Genomic DNA, 19882 nt, shown 5'->3' on the forward strand with positions numbered 1-19882 from the left:
TAATGTTGTGTCTATGTCCAAATCGCTGATTTTCCGAATCAGCATCGAATCTTCAGGTTTGGATTCAGCCAAATCGAATCAGGGACAATGATCCAAATCAATTAATCGAATCACTGTCCCTGATCGAGGCTGACTCCAAACCAGAATTGAATAGGCCCCACTTCGCACACTCCTACTAAGCAGTAGCATCCCTGAACAACTTTTAGATAATGCTGACTATACAGTAGCTTCTCACAGTATGCAATTCATGCCATGTGATGCTACTGTACAGTAGTAACTGTGTAGTAACAAGCTACAAGCTACTGCGCAGTCAGCATCTCATATAGACGTAGCCACTGTCTCCCTTGTGGCGGACTGTATTCTCTTCTGAGAGAAGCCACAGAATGTACAGACATTCTATAAGTACTAAATGACTCCACAGGCAGCATCTCATGTATACATGGCCAGTATGTTACTTGCTGGACTCTGGTGTTCCAGCAGGGAGCGGAACATACCCCTTTAACAATTCCCATATTGTACTGCAGGGAACTACGGGCTGACCATGAGTAATCTAGTTCAGCCAACCAAGGCTGCCCTATGCACTGCTGCCATCTGTCACCAGGCAGACTAAGGAAGCCTGCAGAGCATGCTATGATGTGTTCCCAAAGATCCCCTGGCTGCACAATGTTGCAAGGTCTCCACTCTTTTGGGCTTTAGCATTCAAATGTCTGTATATGAGGCTCTGAGTAAGTTTTTTTACCAGGAAAACAAACCTGGGAGAATTATCCCAGATTATTTGAATGTGTGTACGTAGCCTTAGTTTCCTATGCCTGCTACAGTTTCTACAAGTGAAGTATATAAATTCTGTGAGGCTTCCCTATGGTTTTGTGGACAGCAAATGCAAGCTTGTATATGGCTCAGAAGAGAGTTACATTTGAGGTGATATAGCACTTATACACTCCAGTCTCTGTACCACTGAGGGCATACTTATATTTGGCTGTAGCTTTGCCTGAAACTCTCTTTAGCACCACAAGAGAAAGACATGTATCACTAAAGCTACGAACAAAATCCACTTGGGTAGACGAGACTGAAAAAAGGCCTACAGCATAGAATCTGAATATTCTGTTTTACTACAGTGCCAGGTCTACCAATCACCAAGCACTTAACCATCCATATGCACACATCACTTTAACACAACTAGTTCTGGTCTGGAGGGTGGCAATTACTATAGCATAGTATGTTACACAACTATTGGGGGAGAGGAACACAAATCTGGGTCAGAACACTACTTTTAAACACAGTAAGATGTTATCATGGGCTATTTATAGATTTCATAGACATTAGGGGCTGGAAGGGACCTCGTGAGATGATCAAGTCCAGCCCTCCCACCATAGGTAGGAAGTCAGCTGGGATCAAGTGACCCTAGCAAGAAATATATTCACATGTTTTTGAAAGAGTCCAGAGTAGGTGCTTGCACCACCTCTGGGGGGAGTCTGTTCCAGATCCTGGACAATCTCGCATCGTAAAGAAGTTTTTTCTTATGTCTAGTCTAAATCAGCCTTCCTGGAGTTTATGGCCTTTAGACCTTTGTTATCCCTTGGGGAGCTCTGGTGAACAGCTGTTCTCCCATGTCCTGATGCACCCCTCTTATATAATTGTAGGCTGCCACCAAGTCCCCCCTGAGCCTTCTCTTTTCCAGACTGACGAGTCCCAAGTCCCTCAGCCCTTTAATATCTACATACTGCAGTAGAGCTTCAACTGAGAGACTTCTTGTCACCTCCCCACTGGAAACACCATGAAATGCAGTATATCTGAGAAAAAAAGTGGCCACGTTGATCCTGTCAGGCTCTGAAGCTGCTGTTCTAGGAGGTCCAGGTCTTACAGGCCTGAGGCTTCGGGTCACTGCATTATCTCTTCAGAACACAATGTGTACTCTTTGCACCAAATACTAATATTCCCTTGAGACTGATCTGGAAACCATATTAGTACAACATCTGCCATCAAATCCAACATGCCATGCCCACAACAGTATTGCTAATTGCTGATTCTGTTGAACAATCTCTATCCACTATGAGATGGACCGATACAGGGCCTGATGCAATTTCCTCTGGCTGCAACAGATGCAGAATCAACCCAAAGACCAACACTAAAATCAGAGTCACTCTTGTCGATGTAGTTTTCAGCTCTGTGAACCCATACGGATAAGTGTACTGGGAAGAGGAAGGTTCACTCTAAGGAGGGCAAGGGGTAATACTGCCACCAACTTCCTTTGGGCAATTCCAAGGGAAGACAAGACAAGCTATGTTCTGCTTGGAGTCCCTGCAGCTCCTGGCTAGCTGGCTCTGCCCCTCTGGGTCTACTGTGTCCACTTTGCAGTTGCAGTACCTCAGTGGTAAAAAGTATGAATGCAGTTAGGCCTCTGTGGCTCTGCTCTGGGTAGACATACTGTTGATGGAGGTCCACAATTCAGGGGATGTTTGTTCAAAATGAAATAAAGGGCTTGCAGGAGGTGTCCCAGACAATGAACTCGCTCTCTGCAGAGGCAGGGCAGGTGGTCAGTTTTGTTTATGAATGAAAAGTAAATACCTAGATTGCAATCAATTCCCTGTTCCTTTCTAGTGCATAAGCTTATTTTAGTGAATATGGCTATTAAGGAAACAGATGAATTACATGTTTTCCAAAGTAAGCATGAACGTCCATAGTCAAATCTAGCTTTTACAGCTGTATGAAGATTTAGCATAGAAACCACCTTCAAAATGATCCCTTTTCCAACAACTAATTTAGGGTCTAATTGTTTGATTATAAAGTAACCATTTGTGCCAAATCCTAGGGTATAAAAATGATTCCAAGCTGCTTCCCAGCCAGAGTTTCAAGTCTTCTGCTTTTAAATATCATGCTAAATCTTTTTTTTTGTCACATGCAAGAAACAAAACTAAATCCAGCTTCTGCTGGGAATGGGTACAATTAGATCTGTATTTGGCAGGAACATCTAGCAGTGTTATGGTAGTCATTATTCTGGAACACCTGCCTGTAAGAAAATGGTTTTTGCTTAATTCTATCTGGCTTTCGCCCCAAAAGGAAAATTCTGCACCAGGGCGATTTATTACAATTTGGTATGTTAGGGACTGACAGCAACTAATGCACATTGGTTTAATGCTGTCTTATAGCAGTAGTGAAAATGAGACACCTTTAAAAAAAATAAAGAATAAAGAATGTTCAAAACATTCTTTATTATTATCCACTCACATACACTCTCTATTGAACAGTGCTTATTGCCTTTAATGTAATGATATAAAACTAAGGGCAAGATCCAGTAATGGATCTGGGTCTCTACTCATATACTACAACACCTAATTTCTGGGTGCTTGGAATGGCATGCTCCAGAATCTTGTGTTAACCTGGGTGCCCTATACCAAGCATGGGGAGAGTTAAGCACCTTGAAATGGGATCTAGAATAGTTGGAATGATGGGCAGTGAAATGCCTAAGGTCACTACACTTAGAGCAGGCCAATAGGGAAATACTGAGAACAGCGTTGAATCTCAAGTCCTTCAAGTCCTGCCCCACAGGTACCTTACAAGGTGTTGCAGGCACTTCCATCTCCAGCCTAGAACCCTCTCCTGCAGGCAGGCACCTAATGCCTTTTCTTTCTATGAACTGAGCAGGGTTTTTTTTTCTTTTAAAATGCTGCTGGAGGAGGCTGTGCCCCCTTTTTATAATAGCTTGGTGGTAAAAACCCTCACCCATGAAGTGGGAGATCCTGGTTCTACTCCTTTGAATGCATGAGGCTATCCAAACCGACATCTCCCAGGTGCCAAATGCTAAGCTGGGAGAGAATACAACCTGTACCTCCTGTTGAAGCGAGGCCACTGAACTCAAGATTCATTAGGTTTGAAAGTACAAGCATGACCCTGAAACCCACACTACTTCAGGGACTCCTGTATTTTATCCAGCCTGTTTAATGCAGAACAGGTCTAGAGCAGGGACCAGAACCCAGGTCTTCTCTCTCCCAGGTGAGTGCTCGAACCAGAAGGTTGCAGCGTCATGCTTTCTTTCTTTGTGCTCCCTGACCCAATGAATCTTGAATTCGTTTCTGCACAGTGGAACAGCTTCAACAGGACCCCAGGAGAGCACTACCCAGTAGGCTACGCTTCCAACCACTGCATTCTGGGACGAGTCTGATCCTGTCAGTCTGTGTCAGGCATGCTCAAAGACTGAGGCTCTCTGGGGACTTGGACAGAGGAATTTCTGACTTCTGAACCTTGACAGAGTTTTGGGATGAATCTGGCATTGAGCTGCTTAGCTGTGTCAAAACAGACAGTTCCAGGATCATGCAAAGAGGCAACTCAAGGTGTTTGAGGAACGTTAAATTCAACCAGGGAGGCATCTATGGAGTTAAGGCACCTGCATGCTTAGGTGGTGGCTGAACAGAGGTTTTCAAAATCACAATATCACGTGTAGGTTTCTAAATTCTGCCTCAGTCCTAGCTTAGGTGACTAAGTCACATGGAAAGAATACATACCTATCCCATTACATTAAACTGGATACCAGAAAAAACAATACGCATCTGGAAAAAGCCACAAAAGCTAAAGCTTGCTTGTTCTGATACACCTCTATCGTTTCCTACTGCAGTACACACCAGCCTTTCTACTGTCTTATGGGGGATAAAGAGGGCTATAAGGGCTGATCCTATGCCCAGCAAAGTGAAAGGAGAGATCCTCATAGATTAGACTGTTAGTGTAGTACATAGGGACTCTATGGCCTGCGGTTGATATGCATGAAATTCTAAAGATAGTCATAATCAATAGAAGAACAGAGTCTAATGGTATTTTATAAGATAAAATCATAAGATTTACCTTATGTGATTATAGGACTAGAAGTATCATGTAATCTAACCCCCTGCATAAATATAGGATGTGCTATTTCTAAACCACCCAAGACAGGTGGCCTATTCAGCTTCTTAAACAATTCCAGTGAAGGAGATACCACAACCTCTCTCAGATGCTTGCTCCATTGTCCTATAGTGCTTACAGTTAATATCACCTTGAGATCTTCATAACTACATTTTTCAGAAAGTGGCTTTGCATTTTCTGGATTTTGTAGGTCTAAGAAGCCTGTATAGTTATTTTATACAGCAGTATGGAGTTTGATTTGTATTTTCTATAAATAGAATTTAAAATAAGGATAAATAAGGATTTCTCATTAAGACTACATATGGAGATGCTTTAGCTATTATTTATATGGTCATAGTGCCCCAAATGTGCTAGGTACTATAATGCTTTCGAGGGACACTGTTTCTATCTCAAGGATTATGGGGTCTGAATGGAACTGTCCTTTGGACTGCAAAAGGTCCTCGGACACCATTTCAGTTCCAGTGGAAGTGCGTTATCAACGGGCAAAAGCTTTTCAGCAATCACTGCCCCTAGGACACCTTCAGAGAGCCCTCTCTGGGTCACTAGTTATCTGTTGATCACAGACAGTGGAAATAGCACAAACCCTTGAAAGCAACTAGTGCACAATCCAATAGTTATCTTGTCAGGGCTACTGGTTTGCCTTTAAAAGGGATGAGGGCTAACTCTGCTCTTGCTTGCTTGAGCAAATACCAAGAACTCTACTGCAGTCAGTGGTATTACACCTCTGTACATCCTGCAGCATCAGGTCCACATAGTACAATGATAACCCCTACCAGGGAAGTTCAGTAAACATGTACAGCAAAGCTGTTTTTGAAAAGTAGTTACTTCTGTGTCTTCTAAGCCTAAGTACATTGACCTGATTATTGTCTAATTTCAGTCTCTGAAAGTACACTTTGGAATTGCAGCCCTCAATATTTTTAAATATAAACCATGGACTAAGAAAATTTGGTAAATAATATATTCCAATTTCAAGACTATGTATTTACAATTCATATTTTTGTTACACTTAATATAAAAAGACTTCTTGGTTCAAACCAAACTAGGAGCTGAAACAAGCCTTAGAAAACAGCAAAGGCAAAGTGGTCCAATCAAAAAATATAGCTAGGTTTAGTAAATTCTGTGGCTGAATTATCAAACCTGTACAAATTGATTATCATCAGGGATCCTAGTTTTCCATTCACTGTGGAATCTGTGTTTTTCCATAAACTATTGAAAGCATGGCAACATCCCACTTCTGCTTTCTCTTACTTTTGCTGCGGTTTTTGCCTCTCAGAAAGTCTGCTGGGGGGAGGAGGGGAGAGAGATGGAGAAATGTATCGCTGACTGGCTATGAGACAAAAAATTCAGCAAAAATGAGAGAGCAGTGATGGAGCCACTTGCTGTGGGATGCCCCATGTTTTTGGCAGGTTGCGGAAAAACACAGATTTTTGTGTTTTTAAAGCAGAGATTTTCCATTTTCTTCCTGCAGAAAGTTAGAAACCCTGGTTATTATAATCACTTTGGTGACAGATTCTGGCTGAAATCCTGGTTTTACTGTCAAATTCTCACTGACTCAATAAGAACAGGATTTCAAACTCTGTTTTTAACTACTATGTTGATTAGGAATGCCCAGCTGGATAACTATGGCACAGCAATAATGGCGTTTTTGTAATAAAAACGGAAACACCCCAAATAAAGATTTGTTGCTATTCTAAGTTGGGTGGTCGTGAGTTACCCTACCATGTGTGTGTTTATGGATATACAGGACCTGATTTTGGCTATTTCATTTACTGAAGACTACTTTGTTTACTGAAAACAGTGGGAATTTTACCTGAGGTCAGAGATGGACCACACAAATTGATGAGCACTCCCATTTCCTTCCTACTTCAAGGCCTATTTGGAGCACTGTGTACCTTGAAGGCAGCTCTCAAACCTTAGTCAAAACTCCCACTGCCTTTACTGAAAGGTTGGCTGAGCAAGGTGCTGATTATATCCTGCAAAGCTCAAGTCCCACCGATACTCCAGCTTAAAAATGAAGGCGATGACTGTGCATTAGTGATGTGACACTATTATGCAGTAGTATTAGGCTACTGCACAGTAGCATCACAAAAATATGTTTGCTGGTGCTACTACACAGCAACTCGGGTTACTGTGCATTTATTTAGTACTTGTTTATACAAGTACTAAATAAATACACGGTAACCACAGTAGCGTCTCATGTAGATGTGGTCACTGAGAGCACAAGTGAGTCCATGTCCTCTTCCACAGCATCATCATTGACAAAATTCTGGGAGAGAGTCTGTAAAAGTACTGTAGCCATACTAGCAACATGCATGGGATATGAATTCAGGGACAGTACTTACCTTACTCTAGTGTAAAACCAGTGACAGCAAATAATGAAATACAACACAAGTTAGAAAATGTCTTTCAATGCATGCAGCACTCTGATTAGTCATAAAACCCTGATGAGGTTTAGAGGCAATATAGGACTTTTCAGCTCTTTTGAAAATAAAAATTGAACAAATTATTTCTTGATTTCTTAAAGCAATATCTATACTTTTTCTTTTCTATAAAATTCATCATGCAGTTTATAAACAAAGTAAAAACAGTCATTAAAACACATCGGCATCATACTAAATTTGGCATAAATGTTGTGAATATAAAGATAATGCCCTACCATTTTAACTGTACTATAAATATTTTGATAATCTTTGATGAAATATTCATTTAAAATAATTGCTTTCTATTAAAGAAAGGAGGCAAATGAAAATGTTTTCCCACATGGGTACTTTGTTGCAGTTAGTATATATAATTTGTATTTAAATAGTGCAAATTTTTTTGCAACAAATGCAACATGAAATTCTCAACAATTCATTTGTGCCAAAAATGTGAGATTACTTTGATAATGAATAGCATGGAGTGATGGCTATGGAGGGGTTAACTCCGTGTTTTTTGTTCAAAAGTGAACTGGTTTTTACAAAGAGTTATGGGATCATGTCTTGCATTCCTTGCACAGCTAAAATTTTCCTGGATGCCATTTGGAGCTTTGAGTGTGCAAAAAAGGCAGGACCAGACCCTAAATTTACAGGTTATTGTTCTGCAGTTCTTAATACCTTGGATCAGAGCTCATTCTTTCTTTATAGGGCCTGCCTTATTCACAAAAAATGGCTAGTCAAGATGCACATGCAAAGAGTGTGTGGTAACTGTGGTTTCACTGTGCAGAAGACAGGCTGTGACTTGCACCTAGGGAAAAAAACTAAGCTAATGTGCTAATGAAATGCAGGGTTGGACACGGGCCGTTCTTAGGGTAGAAGTACTGGGACACAGGAAAAATAATCTCTTTGAAGGGGTAGAGGGTCGTGAGAGAACAATGTTTTATTCTAAGAAGGACCACAGTTATGGAACGTGTGAGGGCTCTGCCCAAAGCTTTCTTCACAGGTGGAAACAGCAAATATACTGCACTAACAAATGCATCATGAAATTTAGATTTAAAGGTGCAGGAGAACTTTGATATATGTTTCACCCCACATTATTATGCAGGTCCACCACCACCCTTAAAGCAACTCGACAAATAATTAGCTGCAAGACTAAATATAACACTTGATCTGAGCCTTCAAGAGGCCGAGACGCAACAGATGTTAACAAAATAGATGTTATATTCACTTTGAATGCCATTACAGTATTAGTATCTACATTACAGTATTAGCAATATTGCTGCTGAAAGAAATGTATGATTCAAATAATATGTAGCCTTCTTTATTGCACCTACAGGTTTTGCATTCACATATTAATTGCAGGTCAAAATAGTGGCATTTATTCCTGCAATTTATCTGTACCCAGAGAAGAGGAAGGTGTGCCTCAGAAAGTGTAGCCCATAAAGTGTTAGGTGCTAGGTCTTTATCATGATGATAAGAAGTAGATCAGAATGAACAGTGTATGATTGCCCTGTTTATAAATCAGCTATAATCTGTTTTCTGGATATAACCTGGCCTGTGGGCCGCTTGTATACACCATGGGGTTTACTTCAGTTTAATTCTCCCTAAATTGAAGCGGTGGGTTTTTAAAAACCCTGCTTCTATTTAAACCGAAGTAAATCCCCATGGTGTGTACACAGGGGTTGGGGCCCAGTCCTTAACTGCCTCTCCGGTGGTAGGGGGGGAGGGTGAGCTGCCAGCAGGCTGAGCGGTCCCTGAACTGGGGCAGGGGGGGTGGCAGTGCTTCCCTTCGTGGCAGTAGTGGCACCCCCCCAGGTGGCATCCACCCGCAGACACCTGGCCCGGATGGTCCTGGGGGGCACTGCAGCTAGAGAGGGAAGCACTGGGCCCCTGCACAGCTCAGGCAGGCTCCGGGGAGAAAAAAAAAAAGAAAAGATTAGGTTCTCCATGTTCTTTTTTTTCCTTCAGTGGAGCCTGCCTGCACAGGCTGCCTGCATAGCCTCTGAGATGCATGGGACCCAGTGCTTCCTGCTTCCCTCCGTGGCTACTAAGGAAGCAAACTAAAACACCTCAGACATGTTTTATTTCACTATGTCCCAAAGTCACTTAATGCACAATAGGCTGCCAAATGTGCAAGCAGCAGCATTAATGTGCAATACGCCACCGAACATGCAAACAGCAGTGTCATTAAAGCAGTGCAAAAGGGCATTTAACCTGCTTTAAAGGCCAATTTTGTGGCGTGTACAAAGGCCCTTTGGGACTGGTTAACTTCCAGTGGATTACGTGGTCACTAGGTTGTGGTTACCATTAGAAGGAGCAGGGAAGGTATACGGTTGCTGGAAAAGTAGTATAAAATGAAAACTCTTGCTTGCAGTGAGTCCTTAGTTATTTCATAGAGCAGTAAGGCTGAAAGGGACCTCAAGAAATGATTTAGTCCAACCAGTGATCAAATCTGTGACCATGGGTGTTATTAGTACCACACTCTAATCAACTGAGTTAAACTGACAATACTTTCTCTGTAAGGAAGCAATACCCCTACCTGCTCTCTCACCAGTCTTCCTCAAGGTAGGAACTAGAAATCAAAAATATATTGGGGTGGAGAGAAGTTGGCAGGAACCTAGAATGGTTCACTAGCAGTGCCTAACAGGTTAGGAGGGCAAGGTCCTTTGCTTGTTCATGGAGGAGGAGTGGAGAAAATAGGGGAGGGTTCATGTGAGGAGAGCAGGAGTGGATTATGGTAAAACAGGGGCATCTCAGGGCAGGATACCGAGGACAAATATAGACATCCTCAGCAGTCCAAAGGTTACTTTTCTTATTAAGAGGCTTCTACCCCTTTAAAAAAATGGAATTTAATAACATTAGGATTAAACACTCAGGTCTAGAAGAGCTACAGCTCATGCAGAACACAGGGCAGGGGCAAGAACCAAAAGTCCACAGTTGTGCCCTCCTACAGCTGTGGAGCTATAGGAGTTGTAGGTATAAATTACAGCAAACTCAGGATTGCTCTAACTTGGTGTATCTACATGAGATGGTTACTGTAGAGCTGCCTAATTAGCTCTACAGGAAAGTCTTAGTGTCTACACATGTAGCCTTATTAGGCTGCAGGAAACTAATTAACTCTGCCATAGGTTAGTACTTGTAAACACAAGTACTATCCTATGGTGGCATTCTTTAGTGCACAGCAACACACGTGGATGCTGACACGGCTGGCTGAGGCACACTGAGCCAGGTTGGAGTAGCCCTGGGCTGGCAGGCTGGCCCCCAGGGCCCCCTGCCAGCTGAGGCTGCTCTGACCCAGCTCAATGTGCACATGCATACATATAAACGTGGCGCCTGGGAGAATTAAACTCCAGCATGATGTGTGTTTATTGTGTTTATGTGTTATTGTGTCGCATTAGTTGCATGTGATAGCCCACCTATGCCCTCCTGGGACCATTCTGTTAGCCTATATTTCCCAGGGGTTAAGACACTTACGGTGTGATTCTCAGTCCCCCAAAATGCCTCCTATGCTAGAAGGCATTATGGTGCATGTAACCAGAACAGCTGCTCCTCCCCAACCAGGGAGTTCACTATGTCTGGGGAATCCTCACCCAGTCCCATAACTAAGGGGGTGGAGTTAACTGGAGCAGCAGTCCTGGGCACAGATTTGCGGGGAGGAAAGCCAAAAGTAACAGCTGCCACTGCTGGTTGTGCTGCTGGCAGCTAGGACCTGCCACTGCCCTGTTGTGCCTCTGTCCTCACTTGACAACTTAGGTCAAATTTCTGGCCAGTTGATACCATGGTAGCACAAAGGGGTGGGACTGGGAGGTGAGGAGTTTTGCATGCTTAATCCCCTGTCAGAATAAAATGAGTATGAATCTTGACTTTATCATACACATCTATGGTATTTACAAAAAATATTTCTAAAAAGTGATACTTACAGAGAATATGGTTAGAATACTGAGGTCTAAAACGAGATGGTGTGGATGTACCACCTTCTTTCATATGTGGGGGTTGTATGCAAGAGCCCCTAAAGGATGCATTTACAATGTGGATAGGCTGTCCAGGTTAAAGAATGAAAATTCAGGACATTCTGACTAGGGGCCTGGAAGAGGGCAGGTGAGGATGATTTTAGTGGGGTCAGAGAGATGAAACTTATAGAGCATGAGAAAAAGGTGTGTGCGGTGGAGCACCTTTGGGTGCTTGCCACCTTAAGGGCATAAGCAGACTGTGAGGCAGCCTGCAGAGGACAGCAGAGCCAATCAGGTGGTCACATAACAGCCAGGAGGCTGCCTGATTGGAGCAGGGCTGAGCAGCCTCAATATAAGAGCAGGCCCCAAGGAGCAGAGCTGGCAGTTACTACAGGGATGCTGCTGAGGTAACATTGCCCAGCATGAGATCTGCTGCTCCCAGGAACATCCTGGAGGTTAAGGATAGGAACTGTGGGAAAGGAGGAGGTTCCTAGGGATCCAGTGGAGGTCCCAAGCCCTGGGGAAGTGGCTGTGGACCTGGAGCTGTGGAGAGGCCAGCCTAGAGAGAGGCAGTGTGCACAGGGACCTGAGCAAGGGGCCAGGAAAGTGAAATAAGAGTGGCTGTGCACACAAGGGCCTAGGGAAACACCAGGCCAGCCTAGAAAGGGGCTTACAGTTTGTGGGCCTATGGAGGGGCTGGGTAAGTCCCTGATTAGAACTGGGGGTGGCTGAGGGCAGGGGCTTAGATGAGCCCAGTGAAGTGAATGGCTGCTTGACATAAATTTGGTGGGGCACCAGGCAAGCCCAGTGGAAGAGAGGACTGGTGTATGGAGGGGCCCAAGGGACCCTTGTGGAGGGTGAAGGTCAGCTGCTGTCAGACTGATCCTCAGACTCTTAACTGGTCAATGCAAGGGGGGCAGGGCCAACAGGCTGAAGTGCAAGTAAGCCCACTGTGAGGGGCAGGCCAGGGCTGCGGAGAGCTGCTGGTACCCCAAGTAACTTACAGGTGGGGGCAGAGTCTAAACGAGGCTGAAGGTCCTCTTGATGGGGGGGGGCATCACTTCCAAGAGAGGATAGGTGGTCAGCCAGCAAGCAGGCTGGTATGAAGGAGGCTGAAGCTCAGCCTCCGGATGGGAGGCATCCAATGAGGGGGTCTGAGAGAGATGGGCCAGTGACTAAGAGCAGACTATGAGATGGAGGCTGCAAGAGTGCCCAGGAGAGAGCGGCCCAGGGAGAACATCCAGGAGCCCAGTAAGAGGAATAAAACCAGGGCAGGTAGGCTTGCAGTTGGTCCTGGGGCATGACCTAAAACTAAACCCTGCTGGGGTTGGATGGTGTGGTGGGGCTTTCTGTGGCAGGGTAGTCTCCAGGAAATGGCACACCAGTGCCTCCCTAGTGAAAGGTGAATATGGGGTGCTGGAAAGCCTCAGCCCCCACTACCTTTTGGGTGACCCGGTGGAGGGGAAAGTTTAAAGGAGCACACCCTGACAGAAAAGCACCAGGCTTGGGTGACAGCACAGGGGCCAGGAGGGCCCGAGGCCTAGTGGGAGGCCTGAAGGAATGTGGGGTCCAGGCATGTCGACAGATGCCTGAAGCCTAAGGGCCATAAAGCCCAGAAGCCCCAGTGAGGGGATGGGGTAGTTACCTCAGTGCAGGGGCAGAGTGTGAGGGGCTAGGAGCCTAATGAGGGGCAAGGAGCCCAGAATATGTGTGGGACGTAGAGGCCCCAGAGAGAGGGTATGTGGCCCAGGTACATCTAAGGACACCTGAGGCCAAGTTGGGCCAGAGGCCGGGCCAAGATATGTCCAAGGACACCTGAGGCCAAGTTTAGGCCAGAGGCTGAGTATGGCTCAGCAATGGGGCTGGGGGAGTTGGAAGTCACTGTGGGTCCCATCTGTGAGGCATGGGACACAGAAAAGAGAAGGTCGGAGCTGTGTATTATGCCCTTGGCATCAGGGCATTAAATGGGCAGCCTCCCTCATTTTTCCATCTGATTTGGATACATTAAGGCATGACAGAAGAATTGAGGCAGACTGCCCTAGACAGGTGGGTGGGCTGACACTGTGACTGGACCCGGGGATGGCCTCCTGTCACAGTGTGTCCACTCCTACCGTCCTCAGAAATGCAATTTTCCTTTCCCTCCTTCTTGACCTACTCAATTAGCTGGTGTCTCATTCAGGTGGTCCATGTAGAAGGGTTACAAAACAGGACAACACATGAATGTTATCAGATAGACAAGGATTTCAGCCAGGCCCTGAAACCAGAGGTATTCCTGGCTGTCTAGGATACAGGGGCATCCTGAATGTGACTCATTAGGTATCTGGTGATTTAAGGCTTAGATAAAACTTTACCAGGGAAAAATCAGAGAAGTAAAGTGACTAGCCCAAGATGACACAGTTGAGGCATCAGCAGAGGCAGGAAGAGAACTCAGGTCTCTTGGCCATACCTATGCCTGTAACCGACACCCAGTGGGCAAGACAATTTGACAGTGCTTCAGCATGAGTTAGCTTTGAACTCTCAGAATTTGAAAAAACAATGAATGTAATTTGAAAGGAATCTCTGTGCAACATAGAAACTATTTTGATTAACAAGTTTCAACTAGTGCAGCTAGAGGAGGTCAGAATGAATTAATTACTAATTAGCACATGCCATATGTGCCATTATGTACAATTTTTAAATTCCTAACAGGAATGTGTCCTGTCATGTTTAGCAGGTTTTATGTTTCAAATCTAGCCTTTTACTAACATTCTGCTGTAGCTCTTCATGAACAGGGTCCACTAAGGAAGCAAGCAGTTTGTAAATGCCTGTCTATCACATGAGCTATTTTCTGCCAGGCATGACGCAGTGTTCACTTGAAAACTCATTTCCAAAACAGGGGAAGTGCTGAATTATCCTGCTGTACCCTGGCTCTGCTCAGAATTCAGGAAAAGTCCTCAAGGTTTCTCGACAGGAGTAACAGTGTGGGAGCATAATCTGCAAACTTAGTTTCTCTTCTGAGCAAAGCTGTTTCCTACTTCTAGTGCTTTCTTCAGTTTGCTTTTAAAATATTTCAAATGACTGTTTCCAATACTAGGCTTGGATAGGTGACCTACAGCCTGAGAGATCTTATTGCCACAAAGGTTTTCCTGGTATTCAGCTGACACTTTCCTTTCCTAAATCTATCCCATTATCCTTAGTAATGCTCTCAAAAACCAATGGTCAAATTGGTGTCCTATACATTATGCTCTTACTTTTTGAAAACTCTCTTTTTGTTACATTTTTTTAAAACAACTTAAAGTGGAAAGATGCTGGAATATTGCAGAACCATGTGTACCATTTCCCACCTGAGCTGAAACATGGCCGAAAAAATTTAGCTTTTCTCTTGGATGTTTTAATTGTTCAATTGTTGTGTGATCTATAACACATAACCATCAATTAACTGAGTCAGGAATCATGTCCAACCCTCTGTTCCTTCAAACTTAAGCTTGATGTTATGGAAGCAGAGCCCAGCAAGGAGTGTAAAAGCAGCAGAGCGTGTACAGTTACTTTGTGTTGGGATCAATTTTGGTTTGGGGTTGATATGAATGCCATGCAAGCTGGTGCTTCTCAGTGGAAAGGAGAACAGGCTAAGTAGAGATCAAATAATCCAATTTTCTATTGTTAAAAACAATACTTTCAGCACCTCTTCTAGTTCAGATTTAAAAATAGAAACCTCATTATTATAATTATTCAATCAGGAGGTTATCCAAACTTAATGTCTGTGCTGCTGTTTTTCTAGATTTTTGATATAATGAATGTTTGAACCTATCTATTGAGAAGATACGCCTCTCTCTGCCACCCACTGTCAGCGAAGAGTTCCAGCCCGTCAAGGCACTAGCATTTCAGTTCTACTGGAACTAAACTGTTAGAGAAGAAGCAGGTCATCTGTGTGTCATGTAATACAGTAAAAAAAAAAAGGGTTAACTGAGAGTGAAACCCATTTCATCAATGGGGGAATCAATAGGGTGGAGACACTTTTCTTGGTAAACTCTTGACAAGGGGAATAAGTCTAGAGCTCAGACCATAGGAACCTGAGATAGAGAACCGTGTTTATGAACAGTATCCTTCTTACTAAAAAAGGAAACGAATAAGGCATTAGTTTCTAATGCAATTTTTCAGAGCCCAATTCAACAACATTATTCTGTATGATGAACAATAGAGCAAGCTATTCTATATCTTTGAACAGATGTAAATCAACTTTATATGGCAGCATAGCTGTTGAATGCACATCCTTCCATGTCACAGCATGAAATATTTTCAAGACCCTGCTGCTTTATTCAAGCACACAAATATTTAAAGATATTAAAGCCCACACTTTCTCTCCTGCATTTCTCCATGATGCACAACATGCATCCCTGTTGTGTTGAGTTATATCATGGTTGTCTTAAACGCTGACCTTTGCATTCAGTGAAGAACATATGCAAAATAATGATTTTTCAGAAGTTTCTCTACATCAGAACTGTTCTTACTGAGTTTAACATTTTGCCATGCTGAAGGAATTGCAACGCTTTCTGAGATGGAGATGGTATGAGGTGAATCTGATACTCACAGGACGACTTCTACGTGGTCCAAAGCCCACTGATCATGACCTGTTCCATTGTGACGGGGCTGCCACCAGCGCAATAAGACTCCTTTCATTCGTGCCTCCCTATCATTACAAAACACAAAAACCACTAAGAGTTCTGTGCTAAGAAAGAACCTTTCTTGGCTATCTACCTATTCTCAAAATAAGAACTAGATGTAAAACCAAGATGTGCTCTGAAATATCAACATGGAGTAGCAATAAATGATTTAATGACAAATAAGAACTTAGATTGATTTAGGAAAAAGATTTTTATGCTTCTTGGAAAATATTTTTAAATGAAAGATTTTACACTTCTCTAAATAATCCTGAAGGTCTGTTCACTCTGTTTTTGATCACTGTTATAAATGTCATACTTCTCATACACTCTCTTGCCCTGTCTATGCCCATGTTTCCTTTCTTTTCCCGTGTAGAAATCAATAGAGTCCTTTCTCCAGAGGATTTATAGTACTTTTTCAGCAGTAATGAATATGATTGGGTACTTACAGTGGAACATTATAAGACACTCTTTGGGCTTGTATAAAGTCCTTTGGCTGATGCTGTGCAATTACTTGCCATGTTATTCCGTTATTTACACTGTACTGCAGTAGCACTGCCTTGTCTACAGTATTAGGATCACTCAGGTTGGTATTGCAACTATCTGTTTGCGAAATGCTCCCAATTTGTAAAACAAACATTATTTTGCTGTAAAACACAGAAGAACATATATCGTTTTTAATTTATGAAAAATGTTCAAGCCAATGTGATTATATTTCCAACTTTGCTGTAGTTATTTTTTCAGAAGTACAGAATGACTTTAAGTAACATTACTAGTAGTAAACAAAATAAGCCACTTTGATGTCGCTAAAACATAACACTTTCTCCATAATAATACCCTTTGTTAACACTACTCAAATGCAACATCTGTGTACATCTCAGTGTTATTGGTGGCAACCAATCCATGATTACAATGCACTTGCTGAAAGCCAAGCTATGTATCAATGCTGAAAAGTCAAATGGTAACACGTATAGAAAAAATTTTTTTAAAAGAAAATATAAAGGCTAAAATTTACCAAAAGCATACCTGAAGTTAGACTCCAAAATCTTTATTTAGGTGTGTCATAAGACATTAAGAGTATAACTCTAGGCATAAATACTTGGTATACTTGCTGTCTGATCCTAATTCTTATTTTGTCTTGCCAACTGGCTTAAATGACAAATGCAGAATTCTGGAAACTTTTTTTTTTTAAGAACCACAGATTCCATGTGGTACTACATAGCCTGAAAAACTTCACAGATAAAGTTGTGCTTGTTTCTTGGCAGGTGACTGTAACTTTAGCTGACAACTAATATTGGAAGTGGGTCTGTATTTTATATTAACATCCTCACTGCCTCTCACTTTGAATGTGACGTGGTAGCTTAGGATCTGCCTTACCAGTTCAGACCACTGGTCTGATCAGTCTGGTATCTGGCCTCTGGTGATGGCCCTGCCTTAAGATACCTGCACATACCATGCTAGGGTAGGTGTACTAAAAAGATCAGACCTTTCCCGCCAACAGCCAACTCCTACTTGTTCATAAACTCCAAGCTGCAAGTTGTTAAAATATTTTGCCAATCTTAAAAATTCTTCTAGCCAGCCAGACATGCCTGTCTGTAAGGCTGAGCCATCCCTGTTTATTCTAACCATTCATTTCACACACATGCCATTTCATTTTTATAAAAGGTTAGTCTTCTCACAAGCTGTTAAGATAGTATCTTGTATTCATAGGAAAGTGTTATTACCTTGCTCGTGTGAGATCCAAAGGTTTAGTTATAGCTTGCCTTATTTGACATCCGTTAAAATACAGTGAATCTCCATGGGCATATGGTGCCAGCTGTCCGCACCCATTCCCTATGACTCCACCCTGAATGGTTTCCCAGTTTATTTCAGTGACTCTTTCAGATTCAAAGTTATCTTTAATGTAACTGGGAAGATCATGGCTAAAAACAGAGCAGTCGTCACCTGAAAATGACAGGGTGACATTATAATACAGATAAGTGACAAAAAAATTTACTGTTTTCAGTTTCATATTCAATTCATTGTAATTACTGCCAGAGGCAGGACCCAATGTAAAATGGAACTGTGGGGCAGAATACACTGCTCCAGAACTGCAGATGATATTTCAATTTCTGCATGACTGCACAAGAAGCTAAGCTTTTCCGTTTAAAAAATGAAGGGTGTGTGTCTTTACTCATTTACATAGTGTAGCTCCATTGGCTTTTAGAGAATTTCTCTTGTTTTACACCAGACTGGTGAGAGCAGTCTGAAATAACTACTTGAAGAGACGTCTCTAGGATAGCCAGGATCACAATTATTTAAAGCTACAAGCCTCAGTCCTTCAAGATGTTGAGCACTCTGGCCCCATTCCAACTAAGCACTTAAATGGCTTAATTGGACTACTCATGTATGTATAAGCACATGCTTGACTGACTTTTGGAGCAGAGCCAGAGTTTTATACCTTGCAGGACTCAGCTCTTATCGGTCATAATCCACAACCTGGACTCCACCAGGGAACAAACTGAAAGCCAATGTGCTCTGTGGAATGAATATAGGTATTGCATGGTCTGTGTGAGAAATATCTATCCCTGAGTAATAAGGCATCCACATTCTGCATTAGGTGAGGTCTGATAGCCTCTAATGCACAGCACAGTAATCTAATAAAGCATAGTACAGTAATTCAATATGGAGATAATAGAAGGTGGGGCTACCTGATACTTGTAACAATTCTACTTATGAATGTATAATTTGATAAGGATTTTTGTGCCTGCTATCTTTTATTGGATCAACTGTATTTCACTCTCAAAAATCCTCACTGGGCCCGCATGGCTATAACATCACTCCAACACTATCTTGTTATGAGTTACTCAAGCAATCCTTTCCTGAGTCAGTCAGTATATTTGAATAAGTGTTTATTTTCTTTGTTTTGAGCTATATCTGCATGTCAGAGAGATATAAACAAAAGGAATTCAAGAGAAAAAAACCTTGGTATCCTTCATCACAAATGCAAATGGCTCCAGTAGTGCAATATCCATGACCACTACAGAGTTTTGGGCAGGCTTCTCCAATATACACATGATCTATGGCCCAGCTTTGTTTCTCTGTTTCTTCTCCTTTTTGAATCCACCTGAACTGAGTTGCACTACAAATACCAAGAAACAAGATATGATATATGCAGCCATAAAACATTTATATACAAAAACAGTCAACCTTAGATAGAAATATTTGCAGCACTATTCTGCAAATAGTTCCACTCTGATTAAAACAATAGCATTAAATAATAGTCTGACTTAAATTTTCAAAACTTACACTAACAGTGGACTGAAGTAACAGTCTGGTCCTAAGGGCAGAGGCAGCAGATATTAGATAGTCTGCCAGTGGACAGTGCATTCTCACATAAAACTTACAAAGGGATGTATTAAATTTCCATTTTGGCATGCTTGCTAGGCTGGATAAAACCTCTTTGTGGTCTGGATCCAGCCTATGGGCTGTAGGTTCCTGGTCCCTGGTTTAATATTTAGATGCTTCTGTGATTTGCAAAATTTCTAGGCAGCCAACAACTACTGATGTAAACTGGAGTTATTCAGTGCTTAGCACTCATCAAAAATCAGGCAGTTTCCAGGATTTGAACTGAGAAACATAACTTTGACCTTTGTTTTTTGAAAATATTGTCCTAAATCTATAGATTTGCATTGGTTGACAATTTAAAATCCCAATCCTATAAGTACTCCTATTGATTATAGTACTTCTTAACACAGAGTGCCTATACACGAGCAGTGAGGCTGCTCTGACTCTCTGTAATTACAGCACATCAGAGCAAGCTTGATTAATCAAGTCTGCTGGAGCATGGTAATTAATTACCGCACTCCAGCTGACTCATCTCATGTATCAGCATCCTCATGCTGAAAAAATAGTGGCGGGGCACTTTAATTAAAGCTTGTCGAATAAGCTTTAGTTAAAGCGCCCCTGTAGCTATTTTTCAGCACGGGGACGCTGATACAAGAAATTCTCC

At 42.4% G+C, this 19882-nt stretch overlaps 1 protein-coding gene across 1 annotated transcript in view; it reads right to left on the reverse strand.

Moving 5' to 3' along the window:
- RELN (reelin) overlaps positions 1-19882 on the reverse strand; it is a 479029-nt gene that overhangs the window by 3614 nt on the left and 455533 nt on the right. Inside the window, exons 60-63 of the mRNA XM_025214714.1 lie at positions 18855-19012; positions 17616-17835; positions 16341-16538; positions 15822-15920 (exon numbers count right to left, since the gene is read on the reverse strand). Coding sequence (XP_025070499.1) covers positions 15822-15920; positions 16341-16538; positions 17616-17835; positions 18855-19012 — 675 coding nt within the window. The remainder of the gene's footprint in view (positions 1-15821; positions 15921-16340; positions 16539-17615; positions 17836-18854; positions 19013-19882) is intronic.

Source organism: Alligator sinensis, unplaced genomic scaffold (genome assembly GCF_000455745.1).
Source record: "Alligator sinensis unplaced genomic scaffold, ASM45574v1 scaffold915_1, whole genome shotgun sequence".
NCBI classification, from domain to species: domain Eukaryota; kingdom Metazoa; phylum Chordata; order Crocodylia; family Alligatoridae; genus Alligator; species Alligator sinensis.